The sequence below is a fragment of the Hippopotamus amphibius genome, chromosome 12, assembly GCF_030028045.1.
Source record: "Hippopotamus amphibius kiboko isolate mHipAmp2 chromosome 12, mHipAmp2.hap2, whole genome shotgun sequence".
In the NCBI taxonomy this organism is placed as follows: Eukaryota; Metazoa; Chordata; class Mammalia; order Artiodactyla; family Hippopotamidae; genus Hippopotamus; species Hippopotamus amphibius.
This window is the reverse complement of record NC_080197.1, coordinates 32,273,390-32,299,632: the sequence shown is the minus strand read 5'-3', so window position 1 is coordinate 32,299,632 and position 26,243 is coordinate 32,273,390. Positions and strand designations below refer to the sequence as shown.

General features: G+C 44.1%; 2 protein-coding genes across 3 annotated transcripts in view; one reads left to right on the top strand and one right to left on the bottom strand.

The window, feature by feature from the left end:
- RNF24 (ring finger protein 24) overlaps positions 1–17,771 on the top strand; it is a 98,057-nt gene extending 80,286 nt beyond the window's left edge. The window contains exons 5-7 of one of the 2 annotated variants that reach the window (XR_009048317.1): positions 10,625–10,704; positions 11,408–11,861; positions 15,863–17,771. Coding sequence is in view for 1 of the 2 variants with exons in the window: in XM_057700856.1 (XP_057556839.1) it covers positions 10,625–10,704; positions 11,408–11,546 (219 nt within the window). In the remaining variant the exon portion in view is untranslated. Of the gene's footprint in view, positions 1–10,624; positions 10,705–11,407; positions 12,266–15,862 lie in introns of those variants that run through there. The other variant, XM_057700856.1, reaches the window with a different exon arrangement.
- A 3,278-nt stretch (positions 17,772–21,049) lies between these two features.
- PANK2 (pantothenate kinase 2) overlaps positions 21,050–26,243 on the bottom strand; it is a 28,006-nt gene continuing 22,812 nt past the window's right edge. The window contains exons 7-8 of the mRNA XM_057704082.1: positions 24,397–24,522; positions 21,050–21,319 (exon numbers count right to left, since the gene is read on the bottom strand). Coding sequence (XP_057560065.1) covers positions 21,269–21,319; positions 24,397–24,522 — 177 coding nt within the window. The 3' untranslated portion in view covers positions 21,050–21,268. The remainder of the gene's footprint in view (positions 21,320–24,396; positions 24,523–26,243) is intronic.

Sequence of the window (26,243 nt, the reverse complement as noted above, 5' to 3'; positions counted from 1 at the left end):
GCACTAATTTCACTCTTGAAAATGTTCCCAGAAGCCCTTTCTTACCAATGGCACAAACAAGGCAATGATTGCTTCATGAAGGTGGGGGTTTGGGGAGGTGAGACAGAGGGATGGAATAGGGAAGAACATATAGGGAAAGATATGAACTCTTGAAATTGTCTAGTGATGAAGTTGCCTGATTGGGGTGTTCAGTATGTTGTTATGCTTTCTAAATCAAATATAAAACTGTATGTGTATCCTGCTGTACACATTAAGATACATAGTCTATAATAATTCTTGTTTATTTTATTCCTTGTGTTGCCTCTGATTACAAATGTTAAGAGTTTTTATTTTTAGGGCCCTTTCTCTTCCACCCTTTCTGAGTTTTTTAATTGTTTAAAGCAAGGCCTTGAAAAGCTGCACATTGTAATATCTATGTTTTATATAGCCTAACTGTGGTGAAGCTACATTGCCAGTCTCTTCAAAGATAGTTAATCTGTGAAATTATTTGAATAATAATAAAAAATAATGATTTATGTTGTTGAGCACTTTGAAATCATCTACTGCTCCTTTGCTCTTTCTGCATAGTTTTTATCAAAGAATTGATATGGTACAGGATTTCAGACCTAACCTTGGAGTAAACTCATGCATCAGTTACTATTTGTTTTAAAAATTTTCCCAAAGCAGTATGGGATTTTCCTGGCGGTTCAGTGGTTAAGACTCCACGCTGCCAATGCAGGGGGCGCAGGTTCCATCCCTGGTCAGGGAACTAAGATACCATATGCAGTGCAGTGCAGCCAAAAGATATATTAAAAAAAAAAAAAAAAAAGGCAAAACGAAAATAAATAAATACATTTCATCTAATGGAGTCTTGGTATCAGGAGAAACAGAAAGGTACCATGGAAGCTGTGACACACTGGGACATGCAAGGTCCTGTGCTAAAGAAGTTGTCAGCACTCAGCTCTAGCTAATTGTTACCATAGGGGAATATAGGCCAACTGTTGCCAGATCTGGGGATTTTTTAAGAGAAGCCTGAGAGCCTTGATATTAGTCTGTGATCTATTTGTCATTTGCATTTAGGCTTTGATTTGTTCACCACAGTGTTTTCAGTTCTAGTTATGGTGAGTGGTTGTTTTCTCCACTAAATTTCTTTTGCACCTTTATCAAAAATCAAATGGCCATGTTTTTGTGAGTCTTATTTCTCTATTCTGTTCCCTTGATTTCTGTAGCTATGTCCCTTCACCAGTACCACAGTCTTGATTACTGTATCTTTATAGCAAGTCTTAAAATCAGGTAATATGATTCCTCCAGCTTTATTCTTCTTTTACAGAACTGTTTTAGCTAGTGTAGTTCCTTTGCTCTTCTGTGTAAACTGTAGCAGCGGCTTGTCTGTATCTACACACACACAAAACAATCCTTTTGATTAGTATTACATCAAATATATAAATCAGTTAGGGGAAAATTGGCATCTTTACCATATTGAGTCTCCTAATCTGTACACACATTATGTCTGTTTATATTTGAAGTGAGTGTTTTTATAGACAGCATATAGTTAAGTCATGTTTTTTAATCCACCCTGCCAGTCTGTCTTTTAATTGGTGTGTTTAGACCATTTATGTTCAACACAATTATTGATGTTTGAAATTAGGTCTACTGTTTTATTATTTATGTTCTGTTTTTCCCCCCTCTTTTTTTATTCCTCTGTTTCCCTTTCCTACCTTCTTTTGGGTTATTTGAACAATTTTTAGTAATTTATCAATTGTGATTTTATCTTTTTGTATAATTTTCTAGTGGTTGCTTGGGGATTGTAAAATAAATACCTAGAATCAACTTTTTAGCACTTTATTTGGAATGTAGAAACCTTACCACCATATAGATCCCTTTACTTTTACCCCTTTTTACAGTGTGTCATATGTTATATCTGTATACATTGAAAATCCTGTCTGACAATGTTATATTTTTTTACTTTTAACCATCAGACATATTTTAAAGAATTCAGGAGGGGAAGAATAGTTTGTTACATTTATCCAGATATTTTCCATTTCTGTTGCTCTTAATTTCCAATGTTCCAAGTTTTCTTCTTGTGTCATTTTCCTTCTATCTGCTGAACCTCCTTTAGCAGTTCTTTTAGAGCAGATCTGCTGGCTATGAATTCTGTTAGTTCTGTGAATTCTGTTTGCCTTCATCTGAGAATGTCTTTATTTCACCTTTATTCCTGGGTTGACATTTCTTTTCCTTCAGCACTTTGAAAATGTTGTGCCACTTTCTTCTGACCTCCATGGTTTCTGATGAGAAATTCATAGTCATTTGAATCATTGATTTCCTATCAGTAATGTGTCATTTTTCTCTGGCTGTTTTCAAGATTTTTTTTAATAAATTTATTTATTTTTATTTTTGGCTGCTCTGGGTCTTTGTTGCTGCACTCGGGTTTTTTCTAGTTGTGGCGAGCGGGGGCTACTCTTTGTTGCAGTGCTCGGACTTATTGCGGTGGCTTCTCTTGTGGAGCACAGGCTCTAGGCACTCGGGCTTCAGTAGTTGTGGCACATGGGCTCAGTAGTTGTGGCTCACAGACTTAGTTACTCCACAACATGTGGGATCTTCCCAGACCAGGGTTCAAACTTGTGTCCCCTGCATTGGCAGGCAGATTCTTAACCACTTTTCCACCAGGGAAGCCCTCAAGATTTTTTTATTGCTAGAATTCTTGGAAAAACTGTACTTCTGTTTACGAAATTCTACCTTTTGCATTACTGTTGACAAACTATTGTAAATCCCTGACGTTATTAAATATTTTTGGCCCACGTTAAAAAAAAAAGATTTTTTTCTTTGTCTTTAGTTTTCAGCAATTTGATTATGATATGTCTCAGCTTGTATTTCTTTGGACTTTTCCTATTTAGGGTTTACTCAGCTTCATAAATATGTAGGTTTGTCTTTCGCCAGGCTTGGGAAGTTTTCAGCCGTTATTTCTTCAAATATTTTTTCTGTATTGTAGTCTTTCTATCCTACCACTCTTCCAGAGAAGCCCTCACCCACCTGCTGTGGCCAGGTGGGCCAGTCAGAACCCTGAGCCCACATCTACAGCACAGTACAGGGATATAGCCATCCATGTAGCTTCCAAATTTGAACACGTTTGGGTCCGTCCCCTCTTCTGCCAGGGTGATATTGCCTGTATGTACAGAAAGGAAAGGAGAACCTGCTCCCTCCTGCATCTCCGCAGCAGCTGGGATCCTAGCTGCACAAGGACCAGGAGAAGTCATCTTTAGGTCAGTTTTCCTGGGTCAGGCAGAGAGTGGGTGAAAGTCATGTGGCAGACATGCTATGGCCCCGCTCTACCCTACTTTCCACAGGAAGAGACTGTGCAGGATGGTAACCCATTGGACCTGCCCCCTGTGTAAAATGAAGTTAAGAACATCTTTTCCTTCTCCTCACCTCCCCACACGCTCATTCCCTTCCCTTTGGTCCAGTGAGGAGGTGGCTCTGGTGGTACAAGTTTTGCCACATCCCTTTCTTAGGAGGAGATTTAAACCCACTCAGTCTTTCTAGGATTACTTACAAATCACATTACTCAAATTTAGTTTTAAATTATAAATACTTAGAGCCCAAACTGAGGTGTTTGTCCCTCAGTTTAAATTGTAAAAATTGTTATTAAAAATTAGTTTAAAAAAAAACCCAAAGCATGTATAGGGAGCTGACAGTATACAGAACCCTAGAGATTGAGTGGGCAGAGTATAGTCCCTCCCTTCCCTCAAGGAGCGCTGTCCCACAGGAGAGAAAGTCATAAGCCAGTGAGGCAAGGACAGTAACGGGCTGAGCACATGAACACATGAGAGTCACGGAAGGGGCTGCCCACTGCACTTCAGTTTGGAACAAGAAAGTCAGATCTTTCCTGAGCAGTACAGCCATGTTTAGGTTGCTTTCATAGCTTTCAGAGATTCCAACCTTAAATGACACATCTGAACTGGGAATGCTGCTTTTGCAGAAGATATGATTATCCTTGTAGCTATTCAAGGAAAGATATAATAATTAGTGTCCACTACCACCATCAAAGAATGATTGTCTATTTAAAAGGAAGTCATTTTGGCTAAATTACCTGAGCTGTGGGTCATTTTCATTGTGTGCCGTTGTCTTCCCCACATGACTCCATTCCCTAGCTTGCATTTGAGGTAAATTTATAGACTGTGTCAACCCCTTGGAAATTGTCAAAGCCTTTCTTCTTGGGCATTTTAAGGATCATGTACTCTGTGGATACTAGAAATTAGGCTTCTTTCCAGCATACATGCTATGGTCACTAAAAGCCATTTTTCCCTTGAAATTTGTTTTATTTATGGATATAATCTCAGTGTAAAGAAAATGGAATCATGTATACAAGGTGGCAAGGTTGCCAAGATGTTCGTTTTGTCATATAATTTATCTTAGGAGCAGGGGAACTGACATTTTAAAAAATTTAGGTTAGGTAAGGTAAATATTATTCCTTATTTTGCTTTTGTAGAAAGTGAGGTTTAAGCAAGTTGAGGAGAACAGGCGTGTCCTCTGCTTCTGAGTGGGGAGCAGGAAAGCAACCCTGTCATTTTGAGTCTGGAGCCTTCACATGGTGATGCCCCTGCTGCACCCACAAACTTGAAGCTTCTGCTGCTTCCCAAGCTGCAAAAAATTACTTCGGAATGCCGCGCGAACTGCCTTCCTTCTGTTCTCTGCAGATGCCATCAGTTAAGGACCTTTCTGCCTTTTAACACGTAAAACAAGTAAACTCAAGTATCTATAGACTGACCAATCAGTAAATGTATGTCCTAGCCCAGTTTCTGACAGGGCTGATAGGATCTATTCTTTGACTTCAAAAAATGAAGAGTGATGGGAACGTTTCCTGTCTCATCCTGTGAGGCCAGTATCACAGGACAATATCAAGACAAGTCAATTACATCATAAAAAAAAGAAAACTCCATACCGATATTCCTTATGAATATAGTTGTAAAAATCCTCAACAAAATACTAGCAAACCAAATTCAGCAGCATATAAAAAAGGATTATATACCATAACTAAATGGAATTTATTCCTGGAATACAAGGTTGGTTCAACAAAGGAAACTCAGTCAATGTAATACCCCCTATTGATAGAATAAAGGGGTAGGGAGAACACATGGCCACCTCAATAGATGCAGAAAAAAACACGTGACAAAATTCAACATTCTTTTATAATAAAAATACTCAATAAACTAGGAGCAGAAGGGAACCTCTGCAGCTGGATAAAGGTTTCTATGAAAAGCCCACAACTAACATCATACTTAATGAAAGACTGAAAGCTTTTCTTCCTGAGGAGAAACAAGAGAAGGATGCCTACTTTTATCACTTTTATTCAACATTATACTGGAGGTGGTCTGGCCAGAGCAGTTAGGCAAGAAAATGTAATAAAACGCATCCAGATTGGAAAGAAAGAAGTAAAGCTATAATTGCAGATATGATTTTGTAAACAAAGAAACCCCTAAAGAATCCACCAGAAATCACAAGATAAATGAGTTCAATAAATTTCCAGGGTAAAGATCAATATACAAAAATCAGCTGTATCTCTATGCAGTAGCAATGAACGATCTGAAAATGAAATTACGAAAACAATTCCAATTACATTAGCATCAAGAAGAATAAGATTCCTAGGAATCAGTTTAACAAAAGAAGCTCAGACTTGTACACTGAAAACTATAAAACATCATTGAAAGATATTAAAGACCTAAATGAATGGAAAGACATCCTGTGTTCATGGTTTGGAAGACTTACTATTGTTAATATAGCAGTATTCCCCCCAAATATTTACAAAATCAATACAACTCCTATCAAAATCACAGCTGCACTCTTTTTTTTTTAAGCTCTTTATTGGAATATAATTGCTTTACACTCTTGTACCAGCTTATGAGGTACACCAAAGTGAATCAGCTGTATTTATACATATATCCCCATATCCCCTCCCTCCCATGACTCCTCACCCCCCCCCCCCCCCACCGTCCTGGCCCTGCAAGGCATCACCCATCATCAAGTTTACCTCCCTTTGTTATACAGCAGCTTCCCACTGGCTATTTTACAGTTGGTGGTATATATATGTCTATGCTACTCTCTCACTTTGTCCCAACTTCCCCTTCATCCCCCACCCCACCAACCCCATGTCCTCCAGTCCATTCTCTGTATCTGCATACTTATTCTTGTCCTGTCACTGGGTTTATCAGTACCATTTTTTTTATTTTTTTAGATTCTTTATATATGAGTTAGTATACAGTATTTGTTTTTCTCTTTCTGGCTTACTTCACTCTGTATGACAGACTCTAGGTCTATCCACCTCATTACATATAGCTCTATTTCATTCCTTTTTATGGCTGAGTAATATTCCATTGTATATATATGCCACATCTTCTTTATCCATTCATCTGTTGATGGGCATTTAGGTTGCTTCCATGTCCTGGCTATTGTAAATAGTGCTGCAATGAACATTACAGTACATGTTTCTTTTTGGTTTATGGTTTTCTCTGGGTATGTGCCCAGGAGTGGGATTACTGGATCATATGGTAGTTCTATTTTTAATTTTTTAAGGAACCTCCAAACTGTTTTCCATAGTGGCTGTATCAACTTACATTCCCACCAACAGTGCAGGAGAGTTCCCTTTTCTCCACACCCTCTCCAACATCTAGATTTTTTGATGATGGCCATTCTGACCAGTGTGAGATGATACCTCACTGTGGCTTTGACTTGCATTTCTCTAATGATTAGTGATGTTGAGCATCTTTTCATGTGTTTGTTGGCCATCTGATGTCTTCTTTGGAGAAATGTCTATTTAGGTCTTCCGCCCATACAGCTGCACTCTTTTTTATAGAATTTAACAAGCAGAATTTAAAATTCACATGGAAATGCAAGAGACCCTGAATGGGCAAACGCAGTCTTAAAAAAGAAGAGGATTGAATGATTCACACCTCCCAGTATCAGAACTTACTGCAAAGCTACAGTATTTAAGACAGTATGATACTGGCAGATGGATAGACATACAGATCAACGGAGTAGAATTGAGAGTTCAGAAGTAAACCCATACATTTATGGTCAATTGATTTTCATCAAGGGTGCTGAGACATTCAATAGGAAAAGAATAGTCTATTCAACAAATGGTGCTGGGATAGCTAGACAACCACACACAAAAGAATGAAATTGGAGCCATGCTTCACACCATACACAATACAACTCAAAAATGAATCAAAGACCTAAATGTAACAACTAAAATAGCAAGACTCTTAGTAGTAAAAATAAATATATATCTTTGTGGCTTTGGATTACACAGTGGTTTCTTATATACGACACCTAAAGCACAAGCAGCCAAAGAAAAAAGCTTGATAAATTGAACTTCATCAGAACTTAAAACTTTTGTGCTTCAAAGGACATTATTAAGAAAGTAAAGAGACAAACCAGAGGGAGAAAATATTTGCAGATCTTACATCTGATAAGAGTTTGGTATCCAGAATATATAAATATATAAACTCTTACCCAACTCAATAATAAAAAGCCTACAGACATAAAAAGATCTGCAAATACTTTATCCCAGTCTTTTTATCCTAAGAGGATCATTTGCAGAACAAAATTTTTAAATTTGAAGAAGTCCACTTTATCAATTTTTTTATTTTTTGGTTGTTCCAACACCATTTGTTGAAAAGGCTGTTGTTCTGCCATTGAAATTCTTTTGCACCTTTGTCAAAGTCTGTTGGCTATCTAATAAGGGATTTGTGGCTAGAATATATAAAGAACTCTCACAACTCAATAATAAAAAGAAAAATTACCCAACTAAAAAGTGGGCGAAGAATTTGAAAAGACATTTCTCCAAAGAAAGTATACAAATGGCCAATAAGCACATCATTAGTCATTAGGGTAATGCATATCTAACCCCTATTGAGATATCACTTCATACCATCTAGGATGGATATAATCTAAAAGACAAACAATAATAACAACCTGAAGATACAGACAAATTGGAGCCCTCGTACACTGCTGGTGGGAATGTGAAATGGTTTGGCCACTTTGGAAAACAGTTTGGTAGTTCCTCAAAAAGTCAAACATAGAGTTACCATATGACCCAACAATACTACACCTAGGTATATACCCAAGAGAACTGAAAATTCTAACAGATACTTGTACACCAATGTTTAGAGCAACGTTATTCGCAGTAGCCAAAAGGTAGAAACAACTCAGGTGGCCATCAATAGATGAATAGATAAACAAATGTGGTATATTCCTATAACAGAATACTAGTTTTACCATAAAAACAAATGAAGTATTGATTCATGCTACAACATGGATGAACCTTGAAGGTATCGTTCTAAGTGAAAGGAGACAGACACAAAAGACCACGTTATATGATACCATGTTTCATGATTCCATTTTGAAATAACCAGAATAGTCAAATCCATCAAGACAGGAAGTTGATTAGTGGTTTCTGGGGAGGAGGCGGAGTGGGGAGTGACTGCTTATGGACATGGGCTTTGGGGGCAGGTGATAGAAATGTTCCAGAATTAGTGGCAATGGTTGCACAGCTTTGTGACTATATGGAAAACTGCTGAGTTGTATACTCTACAGGGATGAATGTTATGATGTGTGAATTACATCCCCATTTTTAAAAAGGAATGAAAGAAACAGTCTTGTTGAAATACTGGAAAGTAAAGCTTATTTGCAAAATATGATCTGTAAATTTGTAAAATTAGTTTGACCCGTGAAGGAACTTCTAAGTCAGATGTAAGGCTTTTCTCTTCGGGTGATTGCCCTTGGCTTTTGGTCACCTTTGGCACTTAATGTCAGAATTTATCTTTTTTTTTTCTCAGGTGACTATGGTTTTAGAATTTTTTAAGAAGAACGTAATAGCCATTAATAGTAACTCCATTTGAAAAGCCTACAAATCTAATTTTGGATTCTGGAAAAATAACCAAATAAAAATGAATGACTCCTCCAGTGTCTTGCCCTTTGGTAGGGTCAGCACTGAAGCTCTACAGGGCAGAGCCAGCAGTCCTCACCCTGCTTCAGAAGGCTATGCTGGGAGGGGAGCTGGGTGTGTAAGGCCAGAGGACCCATTCACACAGTGTAGGAGGTGGGAAGATCATCTCCCCTTACAGATGGGAAGCTGAAGCCCAAAAAGATCACCCCAAGGCTGGAACTACTAGTTTCTCATCGTCACCCGCAGCTTCTTCTTAACCTTCCTCCAGAAAACAAAAATGGGCTTGAAAATATTGCTCCCATCACTAAATTTAAACATGAATAAAAACAACTGGTATTGGTAGACTGCCTTACTGCCTCCTCAGGCCTGCCCCCAGCCCGAGCTGATGACAGTCCCAGGCAGGGGGGTGGGGGCACGTAGTGTCCTCTCTCTGCAGATGAAGGAACAGAGCTTGAGAGGCCTCGTGATGGCAGAAGTCACACAGCTTGGATGTCTGAGCCAAGGCCAGCCATCTGTCCTGCCTTTCTTCCTGCTCCCCAGCTGTCTCAGCAGTAATGCCAAATCTGATAAGACAAGTTATCCGTTCTCCTCCTCCTGTGAAGATCTTGTCTGCTCTATACACAAGGCCCTGAGAGCTCCCTGGAGAAGAGTGTTGCAAGACCAACATTCACAGCACTGGCCACGGGGCACCAAGAGCCATGTGTCTTGTCACATAACCTAAGAATACTGGGTTACATGTTAGAGCTTAAGAAACAGGTAACAGGGAGGCAGACCAGCAGTCTGGACAAGAAGTGGTGATGGTTGAATGAGGATCCCTGGAGATGGGTAGGGAAGCAAGCAGGGAGGAGTTCAAGCTTTGGGCGGATGGAAGTGTGACAGACATGGGTCCCCAGCCAGGTCTGGCCACTCACCAACTGCATGGCCTCAGGCAACATGGTTACAGCTCTGAATTTCTGTTTTCCCATCTGTGAAGTGAGTAAATGGGACAATACTTGGTGTCCCTGGGCACTGGTAAGTGCCCAAAAGTAGTGGTTGAAACCCAGCATCTGGGTTTGAAGAAGGCTTCTTTCCAAGCAGTGGAGCCTAGCCACCTGTCAGAGCAGTGCTGGCCCCATCTGCACATTTTCATAAGTTTAAATTCAGTGACTCTTAAATAACTTTTTATATGACAGACACTGACAGAAGGACAGTGCCAAAGTAAGGGGCCCCAGGAACTATAAGAAGCATATTGCTACAGGCTGTGCCACAGTTTATAGTCTCCACATTATGAAAACTGGAGAAAGGAGAGCCCAGGGCCCACCCCAGGGTGCGAGCAGTCCCTTCAGGGGCCCTGCTGCCGAGCAGGCAGAGCATCCCCTGCAGAAAGTCAGCCCCTTGGCGCAGCACGGAAAAGTACCTTATGCTCTGTCTGTCTGCTGAGCATAAACCTAAGTCAGACTCTCCTGATGGACGGAAGTAAAGGAACCTGCCTCTTGCTTTCTGTCTTCTCCCATCTGCCCTCCATCTTGAAGACACGTGACAGGAAGAGCAGGAGACTCTTCTTCAAAAGACCTTGCCCGTTCAAGCCTGTTTCTTTCACTTAAAGAGCTATGGGACATTGGAAGTCATCCCTTCAAATGGCTGGGCCTCAGGGGCCTGCACTTTACGTGGGCCTGGGAGAGGACGTGGCAGGTACTTTGCCTCATCTCTGAATCTGTCTTTCAGCTCTGTGCCGTGTGTCTAGAGGACTTCAAGCCTCGAGATGAGTTGGGGATTTGTCCCTGTAAGCATGCCTTCCACAGAAAGTGAGTATTGGTGTGGAACTGTTTAAGAGGACCTGAGTTAGAGGCACATTGACCAACTCCCCTGTGGGCTTGGGGCAGTGCCAGACAAGCTTGATGGCTTCATGATTGGTTTATAATGGAGAAAGCTGAAAGAACACTGCAGGCTGCCGTGTGCTCGTGTGCGTGTGCGTTGGGGGGGGGGGGGATTACGAGGGATCAGGGTGGTGGAACATGACTACCAAGGCAGGGCTTCAGGCAGAGAGCCAGACAAGCCCACACCTCCTTGGAGCCCAGGCTATACAAGAATTTTAAATCAAAATAAATAAATCTGAATGTAAACAGTAGTGTAGGACCATCTCCTCCCACTTCCTACAGACATATTTAATATTCCCCCTTCTCTTGCAATTTTATGTGTTCTGTATTTCTATTAGAAAACTTTATCTCTCCTCCGTCCCACCACCCTCCTCAGGGTATTTCATTCTTAAGAAGTCATGCATGACTGGGGGTATAGCATGCTGACTGTAGCTTCTTGGAAAATTGGAGTCTCTGGTTCCTCCAAAGGGTGAAATGCATTCTCCACCCAGTGGTAGAACTCTGCAGAACCTGGCTGTTCTCTCCAGTCCCCAGCTCTGGACAACAGATATGTTCAACATGTGAGCACGTGGGCAGGGGCGCCACGAGCACGGGGCTGACATCTTCCTTCTTGTGGTATCTCGTTCTGCAGGTGCCTTATTAAGTGGCTGGAGGTTCGCAAAGTATGTCCACTGTGCAACATGCCAGTTCTGCAACTGGCCCAGTTGCACAGTAAGCAGGACCGTGGACCCCCCCAGGGGCCCCTCCCTGGGGCAGAGAACATTGTATAGCTCATCACAAGGATCAGACGGTTGCAGGATCCGACGTCTGTGTGGAGCCAGGAGGAGCGCAAGCAGTCTCTGTGTTGGCTGCTCTGCCTGGGGCACCAGCTGCCACTTCCTTTGTCTCATAAAGGAAGAACTCTCGGGCCAGCTAGGCTGGGAACCCAGACTTCTGCGTCTTGTGACAACCAAAGTATTCGGACACTACCCCATGCCAAGAGAAGAGGAGTGGATGAGCCTGCGGGTTTGGTTCAAGAAACCTCATGAGGGTCTCTCGCTCACTCCATTACACTCTGTCTCCCAGACACTTATCTCCATATCAAGGTGAATCTTTATCAGCCAGAAGGGAAGATTAACACAAGTGTTAGAGAAGGGAACTGAGGGCAGGTCTTTAAAGCCAACCCCCCCACCCCCACCCTGTGGACACATGAGCTTCTATGCAGACCATGCATGCCTTTGCAGCAGCAAACCCTCCTGGCAGCCCCTGAGCCAAGTAAAAACAGCAGTTACCTCAGCCCAAGCACAACCGGTTGCAGTGCTGGAGGCAGTGCCAACAAGGCTTTTCACCTTACAGTTCCTTTGATAATGCCATCTTGGAACCCAAGGGCTTTGGTTACAACAAAGCAGCAGTACCCGTCGCCACTGGTTCTCCCTCGAGTTCACAACACTTGCTTACCAAATCATCTCAGCTAAAAACATTAGATGTGCTTGGAAAGGTCTGGTCAAAAGCCATTTCCTCTTATTTCCCCCCCCCACCTCACCAGTGAGGCACAGCCAAGCCACCATCACGAGCCCCAGGGGGCCTCTGCGCCCGTGCATCCCTGTGTGACCCGGGGGCCTCAGGGTGCTACCCGCGCCCCCACACATGCAGCATGGTTCCAGCGTAGCTGCTGGTTGTGGCCCACTGCCTCAGCAGGAGGCTGCTGTGAGCCCTCACGTGGCTCCGAAGAGCAGCATCTCTCCGATAAGGGCCAGTGCTCCTGGCCCTGCCGCGCTGAGAGGAGGACACGAACCCCTTGCCTCTCCCCGTCCTCCTCTCTGGGCTCGTCCCTCTTGCCCTGTCTCTACTTCTACTCAAGAGAAAATACCCATCGTTGACTTTTTAACAATTTAAAGCATCCCAAATAAGATCTCTATGTAATTTTGAAGCCAGGGATACACTTGAAATTGTAAATAGTTTCTGGAAGCTCCTGCAGGACTATTCACCATTGGTGTGTGCTTCAGTGTTTGGACTTGGATAACTAATTGAAAGTGTCTTTATAGGAGAGAAATGCATGCTGCTCTTTGGCTCTTTCTGCCCAACTTTTCTAGAAATGACTCAGAGTCCAGCAGGATTCATGACTATTTCATGTTAGCTACGTGAAGCAGCATTGGGTCGGACAGAAAATTCTTTCCCACAGCCCTACTCTCCACCTCCTTCCATCATAAGGGTGGACTCCTCATCAGCAGCTTTGCCTCTCGCCTCCATCCCACAGGTGTGAGTGGGGGCAGTCTCTCACTGGAAATACAGCCTGCGTGATATGGAGGAAGGGTGGAGGAGACTTTGCTACTCTAGCCTTGGCACGACTCCAGGAGTTTATTTTGGAATCCAGCCTCTATCGTGTAAGAATGGGAGAGGGAACCTGTCCTTGGCTCAGGTGGCTGGGATCAGATGAGGAGGAAAATTCCCATTAGCCTAGAAAAGTGCTGGGCAGAATCCAGTTTGGAAAATTACAAATCCAGTTGGTCAGAGTTGGCTGTGCCCTATGTTTGACCTATTCGTGGTATGCCAACTGGACTGCGTCTTTAAACAGGGCAAGGGAAGTGTGGAATATTTTTATATGAAAGCCTTAGTCTGTGTGGCACCCATGAAAAGAACTATTTGTACACTCCCACTTTCACCCTGTTTCTGCATTCTCTATTTGTAGCACAATAGAGTTGAATGCTGCAAAGCCCCCAGTTTACAGTGAAATGTTTTCAGTGACCAGTGTCAGCAGTAGGCTTGCTTCTGGACTAGCCTCATTAATAGCCAGCACTCACCATTTTCATGTAACAGCTTTGGGACAGATGTCGCCTCCTTGTTATGAGGTTCCAATAGGAACAAGAATTTTTCCCTTCAGAGGAGGAATTCTTGTGTTCTGTGCTGCAAATTATTTCATCTCACAGCTTTCGTAGGATTATAGCCTTTCAGTGTGTCAGTACCAAGGAGACAGCCTCACAAAGTCCCTGTATTTATAGGGAGGCAGATTAATTCATCTCACTGTGTCACAGCTAAAGGCAAGTTGGACCAGAGGTTGAAAGCCCATCCATTAGAGGAAAGCTCGAGAATGCTGTGCGCTCTCCACTGGGCACCGTCATGAGTCTGCTTTACCCCATGACCTCAACACTTGTGAACGTGCAGGGCTTTTAAAAACCTGGCTCTTCCACTGAGGTGGGGCTTGACACTAAGTCCCCTCTGCCCCTAGTCACCTTCCCCTCCTTGGCCTGGTGTCCTTCTACTGCAGTATGGCCAGTGTCACCACAGTAGTTATGACTCTTAGCAACACAACGCAGATGTGTTTGCTCCCCACATCCGGGTCCCCCTCCAGGATGTCACTGTGCTGTGCTGCTGTAACTGAGAATGGCCAGGGAATTTACATCCTCCTTTAATTCTGATTAAAATCAGTTTTGTGTGAAGGACAAGGTCAAATCTCCATTCGAATTTTCTTAAGAATGAGTTAAGGATCCCTTATTACTCTTTGATCAGGCTTACATGTCACAGTGAGACCAGTGAGGCTGCCCTGTCCAAATCTATCTCCATGAGTTGTTGTTGACGTCTTGTTAATCTGTAGACACGTGAGGACTCTGGTCTGCTTTGGAGCCACTGGCAGGTGACGTGATTTTTTTAACTTGGTCTTAACGTGTCTTAAGTAGCTCAGAGATTGGGTGTTGTGTGCTGTGGGTTAGTGCAGCAGAACTCAGCCTCAGCTGGACTCCGTGGGTGGGTGAATCATTACCTAGTTGTTCCTAGTGGTACAGCTGAATTCAGCTCGCTTTAGGAACGGAACAAAACCAGCCTGAGTTGATTCCCGGTTGAGTGGGCATAAGACACTAGTTGTCATCTGCCGCTTGTGTTTGCCAGTGATTTGTTCAGGCCTATTCCTAGTAGGTAAGGCCCTAGCCAAGGAACAGGACAAGACAGTAATGGCCAGATGGGAGCAGGCAGCCCATGGGAAAGTCCAGGCTGAGGGATACAGAGGACCTCCCACCACCGTCAAATACCCTGTTCCTGACAAGTCTCAACAACGATCCTTTCCCTAGCGCCTAGCCCCTCAGATCCACCAGAGGGATGACCTCAGGCCCTGTTCCTTTCCACATCCCCATTCCAAAGCCTGTCATCTTCATGGCCTGATCCCACTCTGCTAAGCTACTCCCAACAACTGTAGTAATTCTCTCTCTAAGAGGTTTTCCGGGAATGACGACGTGCACACAGGGAGGCATCCCCAGGGCTCCGGGCAGAAAAGGTGCTCAGGTTGACTGGACTCGCCCCCTTGCCCCTTCTAGCCACGTGCCTTGCAGCGAGGTAGCCTCCCAAAGCCTGTTTCCTTACGCACCCACCCAGGGATGCTGGTAAGGGCATCGCCACCAGCTCTTGTGGGCACTGGCCACCGTGTCTGGAGCCGGGCAAGCAGGCCTGGGGTCACGGGAGCTGGTGCTACCAGGGGGCCACGTGGGGCTCCCCTGTTGTCCCAGCAGAAGCCACCTCAGCGCAGTGCCTCCTGAGATGTAGGGGCTCTCCCCTGGGCCCCAGTCCGCCTGGCTGCCTTCCGTTCCCCCTCCTGATCTTCCTTAGTCACTTCCGTTGCCCACTGCCCGCGGTGCTCCCCAACGTGGTTGCTCAGTGCTGAATACGCCTCAACTTTCTGAATCGGTAATCCCTTCACGTGGCTCACACACTGTAAAGTCAAGTCTTCCTTGCATCCCAAGTTTCTCACCCCTTGAGCACCTGTTAGTCTGTTCCTTGTGGAACCTTCCAGAGATCATTTATGCATGTACAAGCAAGTACACACACACAGTACGTGTGTAGGTATGTGTGTGTGTACATATATACACATACAGTTCACCCTTGAACAACACAGGTTAGGGCACTGACCCCCTGTACAGCCTGTGCGTAACTTTACAGTCAGCCCTCCGTATCCACAGTTGTGCATCTGTGGATTCAACCAACCGTGGATCGTGTAGCATGTATTTACTGAAAACAACCCACGTGTAAGTAGACCTGCTCAGTTCAAACCCATGTTGTTCAAGAAACAACTGTGTGTACATGTATAATTTTTTCTTCTCTTTTTTTACTTATGTAATACCAGACAAGTATATTCAAGGAGCATTCCTAGTCATGTGGGAAGAACCATCCCAGAAGTCAGAATTCTGTCTGTAAAAGGTGAGCCCAGAATTGGGGGATGTTTCTGTAATTACACTCCTTTTGAATAAGGCATATTTTCCACTGATTGCAGCATGAAGAAATTCTAGTTTTCTATACAGATCAAACTACAGTCCTTCCCCGACCCTAACCACAGATGCCCAAATAACAAGAGAGCTCAGCCAGTTCCCAGCCTGAGCCTCTGACAGGACACTCAAGAGCAGGCTCCACAGCCGAAAGTGACAGCACAGTCCAGCTGCCTTTGCAGGGGACCGGACAGGCTGCAGCCGCACCCCAGCCCCCAGCCCAGTTTGAAGTAAGGACCAAGAGCCCAGCAGTGACATCTGGCTACAGCTGTCATGGTTTCTTAGGCAAGCCCATGTCTTTGAGGCAGGAGTTTGAGAAGCAACACTAACTGAAGGCTGAGGCATCCTTCCGTTTTGTGGGGCAGATGTCTCAGATGTTGCTAAGCAAATAGGTGGTCAGCTGCCTCAGAGTTAACAGATATGGCTGTCCATGTTCAAGTTCATGAACCTACTCCTTTTCCCTTGCCACTCTATGCACACACTAAAATGTTCCCACAGAATTTCCTCCTCCCCCATTATTTCCAGTCACAACAGAAATTACCCAACCAACATTTTCTTCTAAAAAAAATTTAAGGTCATTCTTGCCCCTGCATGAGATCAGAGTTAAAAGCCGTTTCCTCCAAGCAGCTCTGTGGGGAGGGACACGGACTTGTGCCTCTGCTTCCTCACCCACCTCCCTGGTAGCCTGCCACCCAGAGCAGCAGCCCAGGGATCCCCTAGATTAAAAGTGCAGCTTGGGCCCCTGACCTGAACTTGGAAGGGAATTGTATGTGAAACTCCACCCTTCTGTCATTTGATGAACCTCTTGCCCTGGGTTAGTCATTTAGGCATTTGAGTAAAGGAGATGAATGTGTCTAAACTCTGGTGAAATCTGCAGTTGAGAACTGGAAAATGCTGGGTCATGTTCCTTTAGTAGATGAGACTAAGGAAGGCTCCCGTGGGCCATGGAATGTGCTTCCATTTGACTGGGAACATGAGGAAAACAGAGGGGCTTGTTCAGTAAATGTCACTATTCCAGTTTAGCTTCAGAGCCTGAACTGTGGTTGCAAGATGCAGAGTTTTATTCCACATTCATGCTAAGTATCAGCACACTTGGCTTACCAACCCAGCACTCACTTCTGTGGCTACAGTATCAGGGCCTCCCTGCTCCAGGGACATGTACCTACAGTGTGGGCCCCACCAGTGTCAAGGGACTTGTCTACACTTCGATGAAGCCCTCGCAGCTCCCTGAGCCAGTGCAAGCCTGGCAGATCTGCGACTCGGGCCAGGTGCACGCCATCCCCCCATCCACCCCTTCCCTCCCAGGCCCTGCTAGAGCAGGAGAGGCAGATGGGGCTAGTGTTAGGAAGTCCTTCCTAGTGACAGCTCAGTCTTCCAAGAGTGTTCCTGAACTGTCATCTCTGGGTCTCTGGACAGATCATTGCCAGAAAGAGGGGATACTAGTCTTGTAGTTTTAAGTTCATTGGGGTTTATTCACTAGATATCGTATAACTCCCTCAAAAAAAAGGTTTATGAAATGCTGAGCCTCAGGTTTCAGACATGTTTGTACACTAAGAATTATGCAGCAGAATATTTTTAAACATTCGCAGTTTTTTTGTAAGCTATATATTTTTGTATATTCAATTGCTATTTTAAAATTTTAATGCATTTTGCTAAGTACTCTTGTTTAAAAAAATAGAACATGCATGTAATTGACTTAAATGTAAATAAAAAGCAGATTTTAAAAATACTTTGTGCTGAGCACGTACACACCCTTTGTCACCCACATCCCTCTTAAGCCCATGTAGCAAGAGCTGAAAAATCAAGGTGAGTGGTTCTGAACAAATGGAAATGGTCACCAGCAGCAGGTGATTGTGATGGAGGAACCCGGCTTGTCTCCTCCGTGGTGGGGGGTGCTGGTCAGGGTTGATGAGTAGAGCACCAGGCCACAGCAAGGGAGAAGGCAGAGAGGCCACCTGGCCTCAACACCGCAGGTGTGGCTGGACATAGTCAAGCAGTCTCCCAAATGTGGACACTAGTGCTCAGGAGGGCTGCAGTGGTGGAACTAGCCCACACCTCACCCCTCTAGCTATATCCCAGGCCTGGAAATACCAACTATTCTGTTGGAGGGAGAAAAAACAGCCCTTGGTCCAAAGCCATCCTGTGACAGCTGTTTCTACTCACCAACCCTCACTAGGACCTCTGCAGCTCAGCTCTGGCCCCATAGCTTCAGGGAAAATGCTCCCCCTCAAGGACATCCATGACCCTGCAACCAAATCTGTGCCACCTCTGAAACCTCCTCTTAAGGCAGGTGCCTGGAAGGCTCTCCCCTCAAGTCTCTGGAGCAACAGGCCCCCTGCGCTAGTCCCCTCTGACCACTCTTCAGTGTTCTTAGCAGCCTTTTCCTTCTCTGGCACCTCTTGTTCTCCCTTGGGATTCAGTAAATTCTCACCTACATTTTACCCACCCATATGCACACCATTCTCAGGTTGTTATCTCCTACCTAAACATCCAGCTGCCTATTTGGCACCAAAACTCAGGCAGCCCAAAACCAAGTCTCCCCAGCAAGCCTAGGTGCCCTCACAGAACCTCCTTCCCCCACTTCCAATCTCCACATCTCTAAACTCAACCCTCTAAAGCATCTCTCTCTACCTGGCCATCCACTGCTCCCATCTTGGTTTGGCCACCTGGACCATGACCACAGCCACTACCACGCCCACTGCCTCTACTGGGGGAGTGTGGGATGGGACCCTCAGGCTACCATTTGGAGGCCAGACTGGAAGGGATAATTGCTGAGATGAGAGAGAGCAGTGGCTTAGACCAGGGTGGTGGCTACGGTGACAGATGGAATTTATATCAATTTGTACATCTCACAAACTGGAGGTAGTTAAGTGGCAGTAAACTGGGAGAGGATGCTGGTAGAGGTTCAGGGGAGAGGATGGAGACATTTCTGTGTAAAGATGGCCTTGGAGATACAGAAGAGAAGGGAAGGGGGAAGAAGGGAAGAGAAGGCAGTCACTGCCTTAGGACTGGAGCTCAGAGGCAAGGGCTGGACCAGACATGCTACCTTGGAAATCAGAGTCAAGGAGCGTGCTGGCGACGGCTTAAGGACATCAAGGACTGAGCCTGAGCGCTGGCAATATCTGGTTGTCTTCAGTGGAGGATAAATTAGCAGAGACAACGTGGCCTAGGAGATAGAAGGAAAAGCAAGAGGGGTCTGCAGTGTTAGAACTGAGGAAGATGAACATGAAATGTCCACTAGATTTAGCAACAAGATTCACTGGGATAAAAAGATGGGCTGAGCACAAAGCACGAAGGGAAAAGTCACAGCGGCCGCCTCTCACGCACAGCAAGTGCTGAGTCCCCATAGGTGGAAGGAACTGCAAGGCAGGGCAGGAACGGGGGCTCTGGCAGGTTCTAGTGGTGTGACTTCGGGCAGGCTCCCCCTCTGTTTAGTTCTGGGGATGACAAGAGCTGCATGACACGACCCACACAGAGAACTGGCACAGCCTCAGGAGCACAGGAAGTGCGGGGAGAGCAGGCGGGAGGAAGCAGGAAGGAGGGTCTGGGGCACGAGGGGCTTGAGAAGCGTGACTATGGTCCCAGTGAGTGGGCGGTGGCAGAGGTGCTGACTCTGGCGACCATGGGGGGCAGTGAAGGCTGCTACGCACATGGCTGGTAGGGGCAGAGGGACAGGACTGGAGGTGACAGCCTGAGGCCAGAAGGAGCAGCAGCAGAGGAGGCTGATTATTGCCACAGGCCAAAATCCCCACCCCTCCAGCTCCGCGGCCTGCACCAGCCAGCAACACCCACAACCCACACATGCCCAGGAAAGTGTGCACAGGCGGGCACCCTTGGGAAATGGCACTGGGCTAACCCCACCCTGGCTGTGCCCTCCCTGCAGGTGGGCGGACCATGACTCTGACAACAGGCAAGCCTCTGCTGCCCCCAGGCTGTGGACCAGGGAGGGGAGCGTGAGGTCAGGGCCCCTCCTACCTCAGCAACCCAACCCCCCTATCCTGCGCCCCTCTGGCCCTCGGAACCTTGCCTCCCATATGTGGACCCCCCAGGCCAGTCTCCCCGCCTGAAGCCAAGGGGCACAAAGAGGCCACAGAGCCTTGGGGTTTCCTTCTCGTTCAAAGGCTGCTTTATACAGACCCTTCATTGCCTTCAACAGGGATGCAGGCATCAAATAATACAAAAAATAAAACACAAATGTCGCTCTATCTCCAAGGAGAAGGCTTTTTTAATTGTTCTGCACAGCAGAAAAAAAAAGGGTTCAAAGTCAACCTCTACCAAGACTCCATCTAGAAACCTCTCTCCTCAAGCAGCCTTTTGAGCCCCCCACATGCAGCCCTTCCACTAGATCCAACTGAGCCAGCCCCTCAGGCAGCTTCCAGCGTGCACAAGGCAGGGAGGAGAACGCAGGAGAGCTGCCCTCCACAAGCTCATCAACGGTCACCTCAATTCCTCCCTTTCTACTAGTCTGAAATAACTAGACTCCCCCCATTCCTTGAAAAGGTGCCAACACCAGCAGCCCTCTGTCTGCTTTTAGTCTTCCAGATGTGCTTTCTCTACTAGCTTACTCACTTCCATCACATCAATAATCCCTCCACTACCCACGGAAATTCTGCCCAGGGGAGAAGTCCTGTCCTTCCAAACAGACCTTCGTTCCCAGGATCTAGTGTAAACAACCTGGAACTGCCCTTCCCAAAGGTGCTTAGTTCTTAAAAGTTACAGGCACAGAATCAACCCACCCAATAAGTTTGCAGAACCTTAAAACATGTTTTCCAGTACATTCACACAACGCTAAATGCACACCAGAGTTAATGCGCAGAAGATGGTCTCCAAGGCCACACTGACAACATTGTGATTAGATTATAATACACTGTATCGACAGCTTGCCTTACATTTAGCAAGTTCAAGAGGACACAAACCACAGCCAGCTGAACGGAACAGCTCTCCCCTGAAGCAGCTGGGCTGAGTGATGCTCGATTTTAAAAATACACAGCAAGTTGAACAAGGCTATACTGGAGAGCAACTTAAACACAGAGAATCCTCGACATGGACATGGTCCACTTTTTTTTTTTTAATATATATCTCCCCTTACTGGTTATTAGTTTGACTGAATTTTAAGGATTTATCTTGATGACTTAGAAAAATACATTTGTCCTTTCTTGCTTTGATTCAGGTAGTACACAATCATAAAACTGAGTAAGTCTCTTAAAAAAACAAAAGTCCACAGATCCCATTGTGGAAGGTTTCAGGAACTCCTGCCCAGGTAACAATCAGGGGATCTTCAATAGCTCAAGGAGTGCTCCAACGGCTCCAAAATAACCCTGAAAAAAAAAAGAGAAAGAAAGAAAAATAAGAGCAATTTTCTTTAGATTTAAATTCCCATAAATATGACTACCAGCATTACAGCCGACACAGCCATTAATTCCTGACACCCATTTTGCTGGGAGCAGGGAAGCTCTGAGGAGCTCCCAGGCAGAGAAGGACACTCTGGCACCAGACCCCGCAATGGCAGCTCCACAAATGATGAGGCCCGGAGCAGTCCAGTTACCGCTGGTAAAGGATGGGACCTGGGCCGTCTCCTGGGGAATGAGGCAGTGAGAAGCAGCAGGGACTGGAGCATTTCCAGACAGCTCTGGAATGAATGGAAGATGAGACATGAAGTGCGACAAAGGAGAAGCAAGGACAGGTCACAGTGGGTGAGGGCCTGGCTGAGCTGGGGGTGGGGAAAGAAGACCAAGAAGTGGGTGGGATGGGTTCAAGACTCGCCTGAAGAAGGGAATGAGGGTGGCAGAGTGGTTGAGATCCTTCCCACGCATCTGGGCACACCACCCCTGAGAACAAGGACACAAGAGCAAGAGAGGTGGAGATCAAGGAAGGGGGCGCCATACAAGATGTGCGACGCTGTGGTGCCCCAGACAGCCAGGCAGCCACACCCAGGAAGTCACCGGCTGTCTGAATCTGGAGCGGGGCAGCATCGGGGCAGCATCGGGGCAGCACTGGCAGAGGCGAGCAGCAGAGGAGTGGACGACAGAACCTTCAGGCAACGTGCAGAGAGGGCTGAGGACAAAGGAGCAACATCTCTGTTGAAGAACAGACGGGGCGGGGGGGAAGGCAGAGGAGTGAGACAGAGAGGCAGTGGCTGACGGAACACAACACTGGACCATCTCCTGAAGTAAGTCATCGAGGTCAAATACAACCAAGACACGACAACCCAAAAAACGAAACCTAAACAAGGATTAAATATAAAAGAAAATGAGACAAAACCCATACTGGCAGAAAGAGAATGCCAGCTGGAATCAGAGAATAATCATACAATGACACAGAATCCATCAAAGTCTCCAAAGGGTGTGATCAGACAGTAAAGCACTGTAAGAAAGAAAGAAGTGACTGAAAAAGGAATATGGGAAGATTCTGAAAGACTTGCTGGGGATTAGAAGAACATATAAGAAGTCTCTGAAATATCATAAATAACTAAAGTTCAGTCTATTTTCCAAGAAAAGCTTCTCCAAAGAACAGGTGGACACACAACAGAGAGGTCTGCCCTTCACTCTTTCTTGGCTTTAAAAATAAGCAGCCCCATGGATGTATTATAAGAGAAAGTCAGAAACTATAGAAAGCACACAGCTGAGCAAGATCAGCCACACTCAGAAACCCCCAATCACAGCCAGAGGCTAGAATTCAAGGGTGTTCACTTTATTTTTTTTTTTAATTTTTTTGGCCACACCACGCAGCATGTGGGAACTTAGTTCCCTGACCAGGATTGAACCCACACCCCCTCCAATGGAAGCATGGAGTCTTCACCACTGGACCACTAGGGAAGTCCCAAGGGTGTCTTTATTATAGTTAGCTATACTCTTTGTTTTATGTGGTTTTCTGTATTTCTGTGTTATTTTACTACAAAAGATGGAGGGATAAAGTTAACCATTATACTGAGTTCCACTGAAGACCCAAAATCTACTGTTTAGTAAAAGACAGAGGTTGTTACAAGCCAAGAAGAATAAGATGAGAACAGTAAACGATGAAAGAGAAAGGGTTGAGAAGAATCTATACAAAGCTTTCACAATGGTAGTCACAACACTGACTTCAGTGTACAGGCAGGAGGATGTTTCATGACTCAGAGAATCTAAAATAATCAGAGTTCCACAAGTACAGAGATCAACACTAGAGCCAGAGGCCTGAACGTAAATGGAAAACACAGAGACACACAGAGCCAACAGGCTAACCAGAGAAGTCAAAATGGGAAAACGAAAACTTCATAAAGAGTTCACGCCATAATTATTATGATATGAAGGCTTAAGTCAAAAAAAAAAAAGTTAACCTAAGAAATCTCCACATTCTGCCTAGATAAAGGTTCAAAGGAGGTAGAAACTCAGCAGGAAGCAAGTTATACTAAGATATAACATTAAACAGGGTTTTTTATTCTAATATTAAGCAAAATAAAACAGGTCAAAGATCACAAAAAGTGAGATGTATATAAAAGGTATAAGAAACTGATAATTCAGTACCAATTTACTAACATAGTAAGATTAGAGGTAAAAAGAAAATTAGATGACTTAAACTTTAAGCTTTTTGATATGGGGAATTAAGCACTTTGGGTTTTAACTGTGAATTTAAGCAACTTAAGAACTGAAAGCAACCTTAAAAGAAAAAGCAATCAGTTTTTATCACTTCAAATCCTACTTTGATTTCTGTCAATTCATAGACACACTATTAAAGTAAATATGCAAATACAATTCTGAAGAGTATTCACGAGAACAGGATCTACAATTCACTTTAACACCTGAAAGAGTCCAACTGCCCCACAACCAAGGCGAGGAAAGAGAAAGTCCCTTCCATAGTTCTGATTCTACTGTTCCTCAAAGTGAAAAACAAAAAGCCACTTTCCAAATAGGACATCAGGTTAAGCAATTCAATTATGCTTTTCCACATAGCCTGCTATGTGTTAAGTTCTTAAGACAGTGTGGCTCTAATCCTGGAATGTTTTTTTACTGATTTAGTTGTTTTTAGAACATACATCTTAAATAACTGGCATATGAACCATAACAATACATAAAAACTGACATCGAAAAATGAAAAAAGAACTCAGTAAAAGCATTTACAAAGTAAGTGCAAACTGCAATGGGGAAAATATAAAGGACAGTTCAGAAAAGAACATGGCATCAGTAACACAGCTGATGGTCATGAAGACTTTCTTCTTTAAAAACTGCTGAAGCTCACAATTAAATTAACCAAATATCTACCTTACATTAAATCGGGTAAGAAACAGCTTTTGAACATGACCAAAGTTAACCCATATTATACAAGTACAGAAACAAGAAGTACTGCTTCAAATTCCAGCGCAGTGTCAACTGCATGCCCTTTAAGAAGGTAACATGTCACAGGAAGTAAGTCTGCTTACCTCGTGTTCCGAAAAAAGTGCTTTCAACTGTCCCTTGGACCAATAATCCAAAGCATAGGCCAAAAGCCGCATGGCGATCGTATTAATTCTCAAGAAATTTCCAACAAATACCACCTGGTTAATGTTCTGAGCACATCAAAAAAAAGGCAATTAGTTTTCATCTTTCTGTTCTCTCTTAAAAACTACCCCAAAGAGAGTACCACATACATAGTTTTTAGCAGCAAGTTGACTGCTGGTCCAAAAAAGTATTTACATTTAATCCAGTTGACCCAGGGCTACTTAAATTTGATCCCCAAACAACTCTAAATCTACTTCAAAGCATGCCAGAAAATGTCGCAGGAGAATACAGATTAGGAAAAAGCATTTAAATTAAACATGACAAACAATAACAATTAAATAAAAAGCTTTATACAGATAAGTAGAAAAATATTAAGACCCAATTCAAAGAAGAAAAGTAACACAAATAGGCAAATTATACAACAAATATCACAAAAAAATTAAACCTCACTAAGTGAGCAAAAAAGTAAAATTTTAGACCCATTAAAAGTTAGCAAAGAACTCCAGATGTTGGCAGCTTCCAAGAGCTTACATACTGCAGAGAAGGAAGAATTTGAACATCAGCAGAAGGAGCTGGAAAAAGTCTGCCACTCCATCATTACCAAACTGCACCAGAGTGCAGGAGGCATGCCAGAAGGAATGCCTGGGGGCTTCCCCAGTGGTGGGGCTCCTCCATCTTGCGGGCCCACCATTGAAAAGGTTGACTAAGCCAACCTAGTATAGACTTAGCACTGTTTCACACAAAACACTGAAGGACCCAAATGTGTAGCAAATTCCAAGCCAGTTTTAAAGTTGAGCTGCTATAGTAAACAACTGGGTATGCTTGATACTTGAATATGTGCACAGAGAAAGGAAATAACATTGCACTTTATAAGTACTATATTGTAAGTGGAAAATGCAATGTCAAATAAAACTGTATTTTAAATTGGCATCATAAAAAAAAAAAAGTTAGCAAAAACAACTAACTGAAATTCTACCCCCAATAATAGTCGAGTTGTGGTAAAACCAATCCATTCATTCACTGCTAAAATAATCTAAACCGGTGCAGCCCTTGTGTAAAGCATCTTGGCAATACCTATCAAGATTCATAAGCATGATATACTTTGGATGAGAAATCTCACTCCTGAATAAGTCTCTTATCAAGCATAAATCCATCCAAGGAATAGCTTCACACTTAAAAATGCTTTACCGCAAAGCTATCACTGTCAAGCAACCAAATGCCCAGGTCTATGTGAATAACTTATGATATAAAAAAATCAAATATACAACCATGCAATTTATAATATTTTAGTAAAAACAAAAAATGCTATGTATACCAACTAAAATATCTTAAAATACATAAGCAGAGGAAAAGGAACGTGCAACGAAGTGTTAAAATACTCAAAGAATTTTAATTTCTTCATGCCGATACAGTGTCTTTTCAGTTAAAAATGAGACAATCCTTTTGTACCTTTTGAGGTTTCCTTTTTTAAGCACATGTCTATAGTATCTATTTAAAAGAATAATTTTAAACAAAAGTGTATCAACAGGGATAAGCTATAAACCTGCACCAACTGGATCCCCAAGGGAAGGCCATTCTTAGTTCTTTCATAGCCCTGTACAATGCTGCTTGACCTGAATGCTACAAGGCAGCACTGTAAAGAAGCTGAAAGCACAAAGACAGCTCTGCTGCAGCGGAGGGGGAGCAGGGTGGGCATTCCTCGGCCCACTCCGTCTTCTCCCAGCTTCAGTGCCTTCCTCTGGAGTCACTCCCAGGGACCCTAGAGCTCAACAGTGAGCGTGGCATCTAG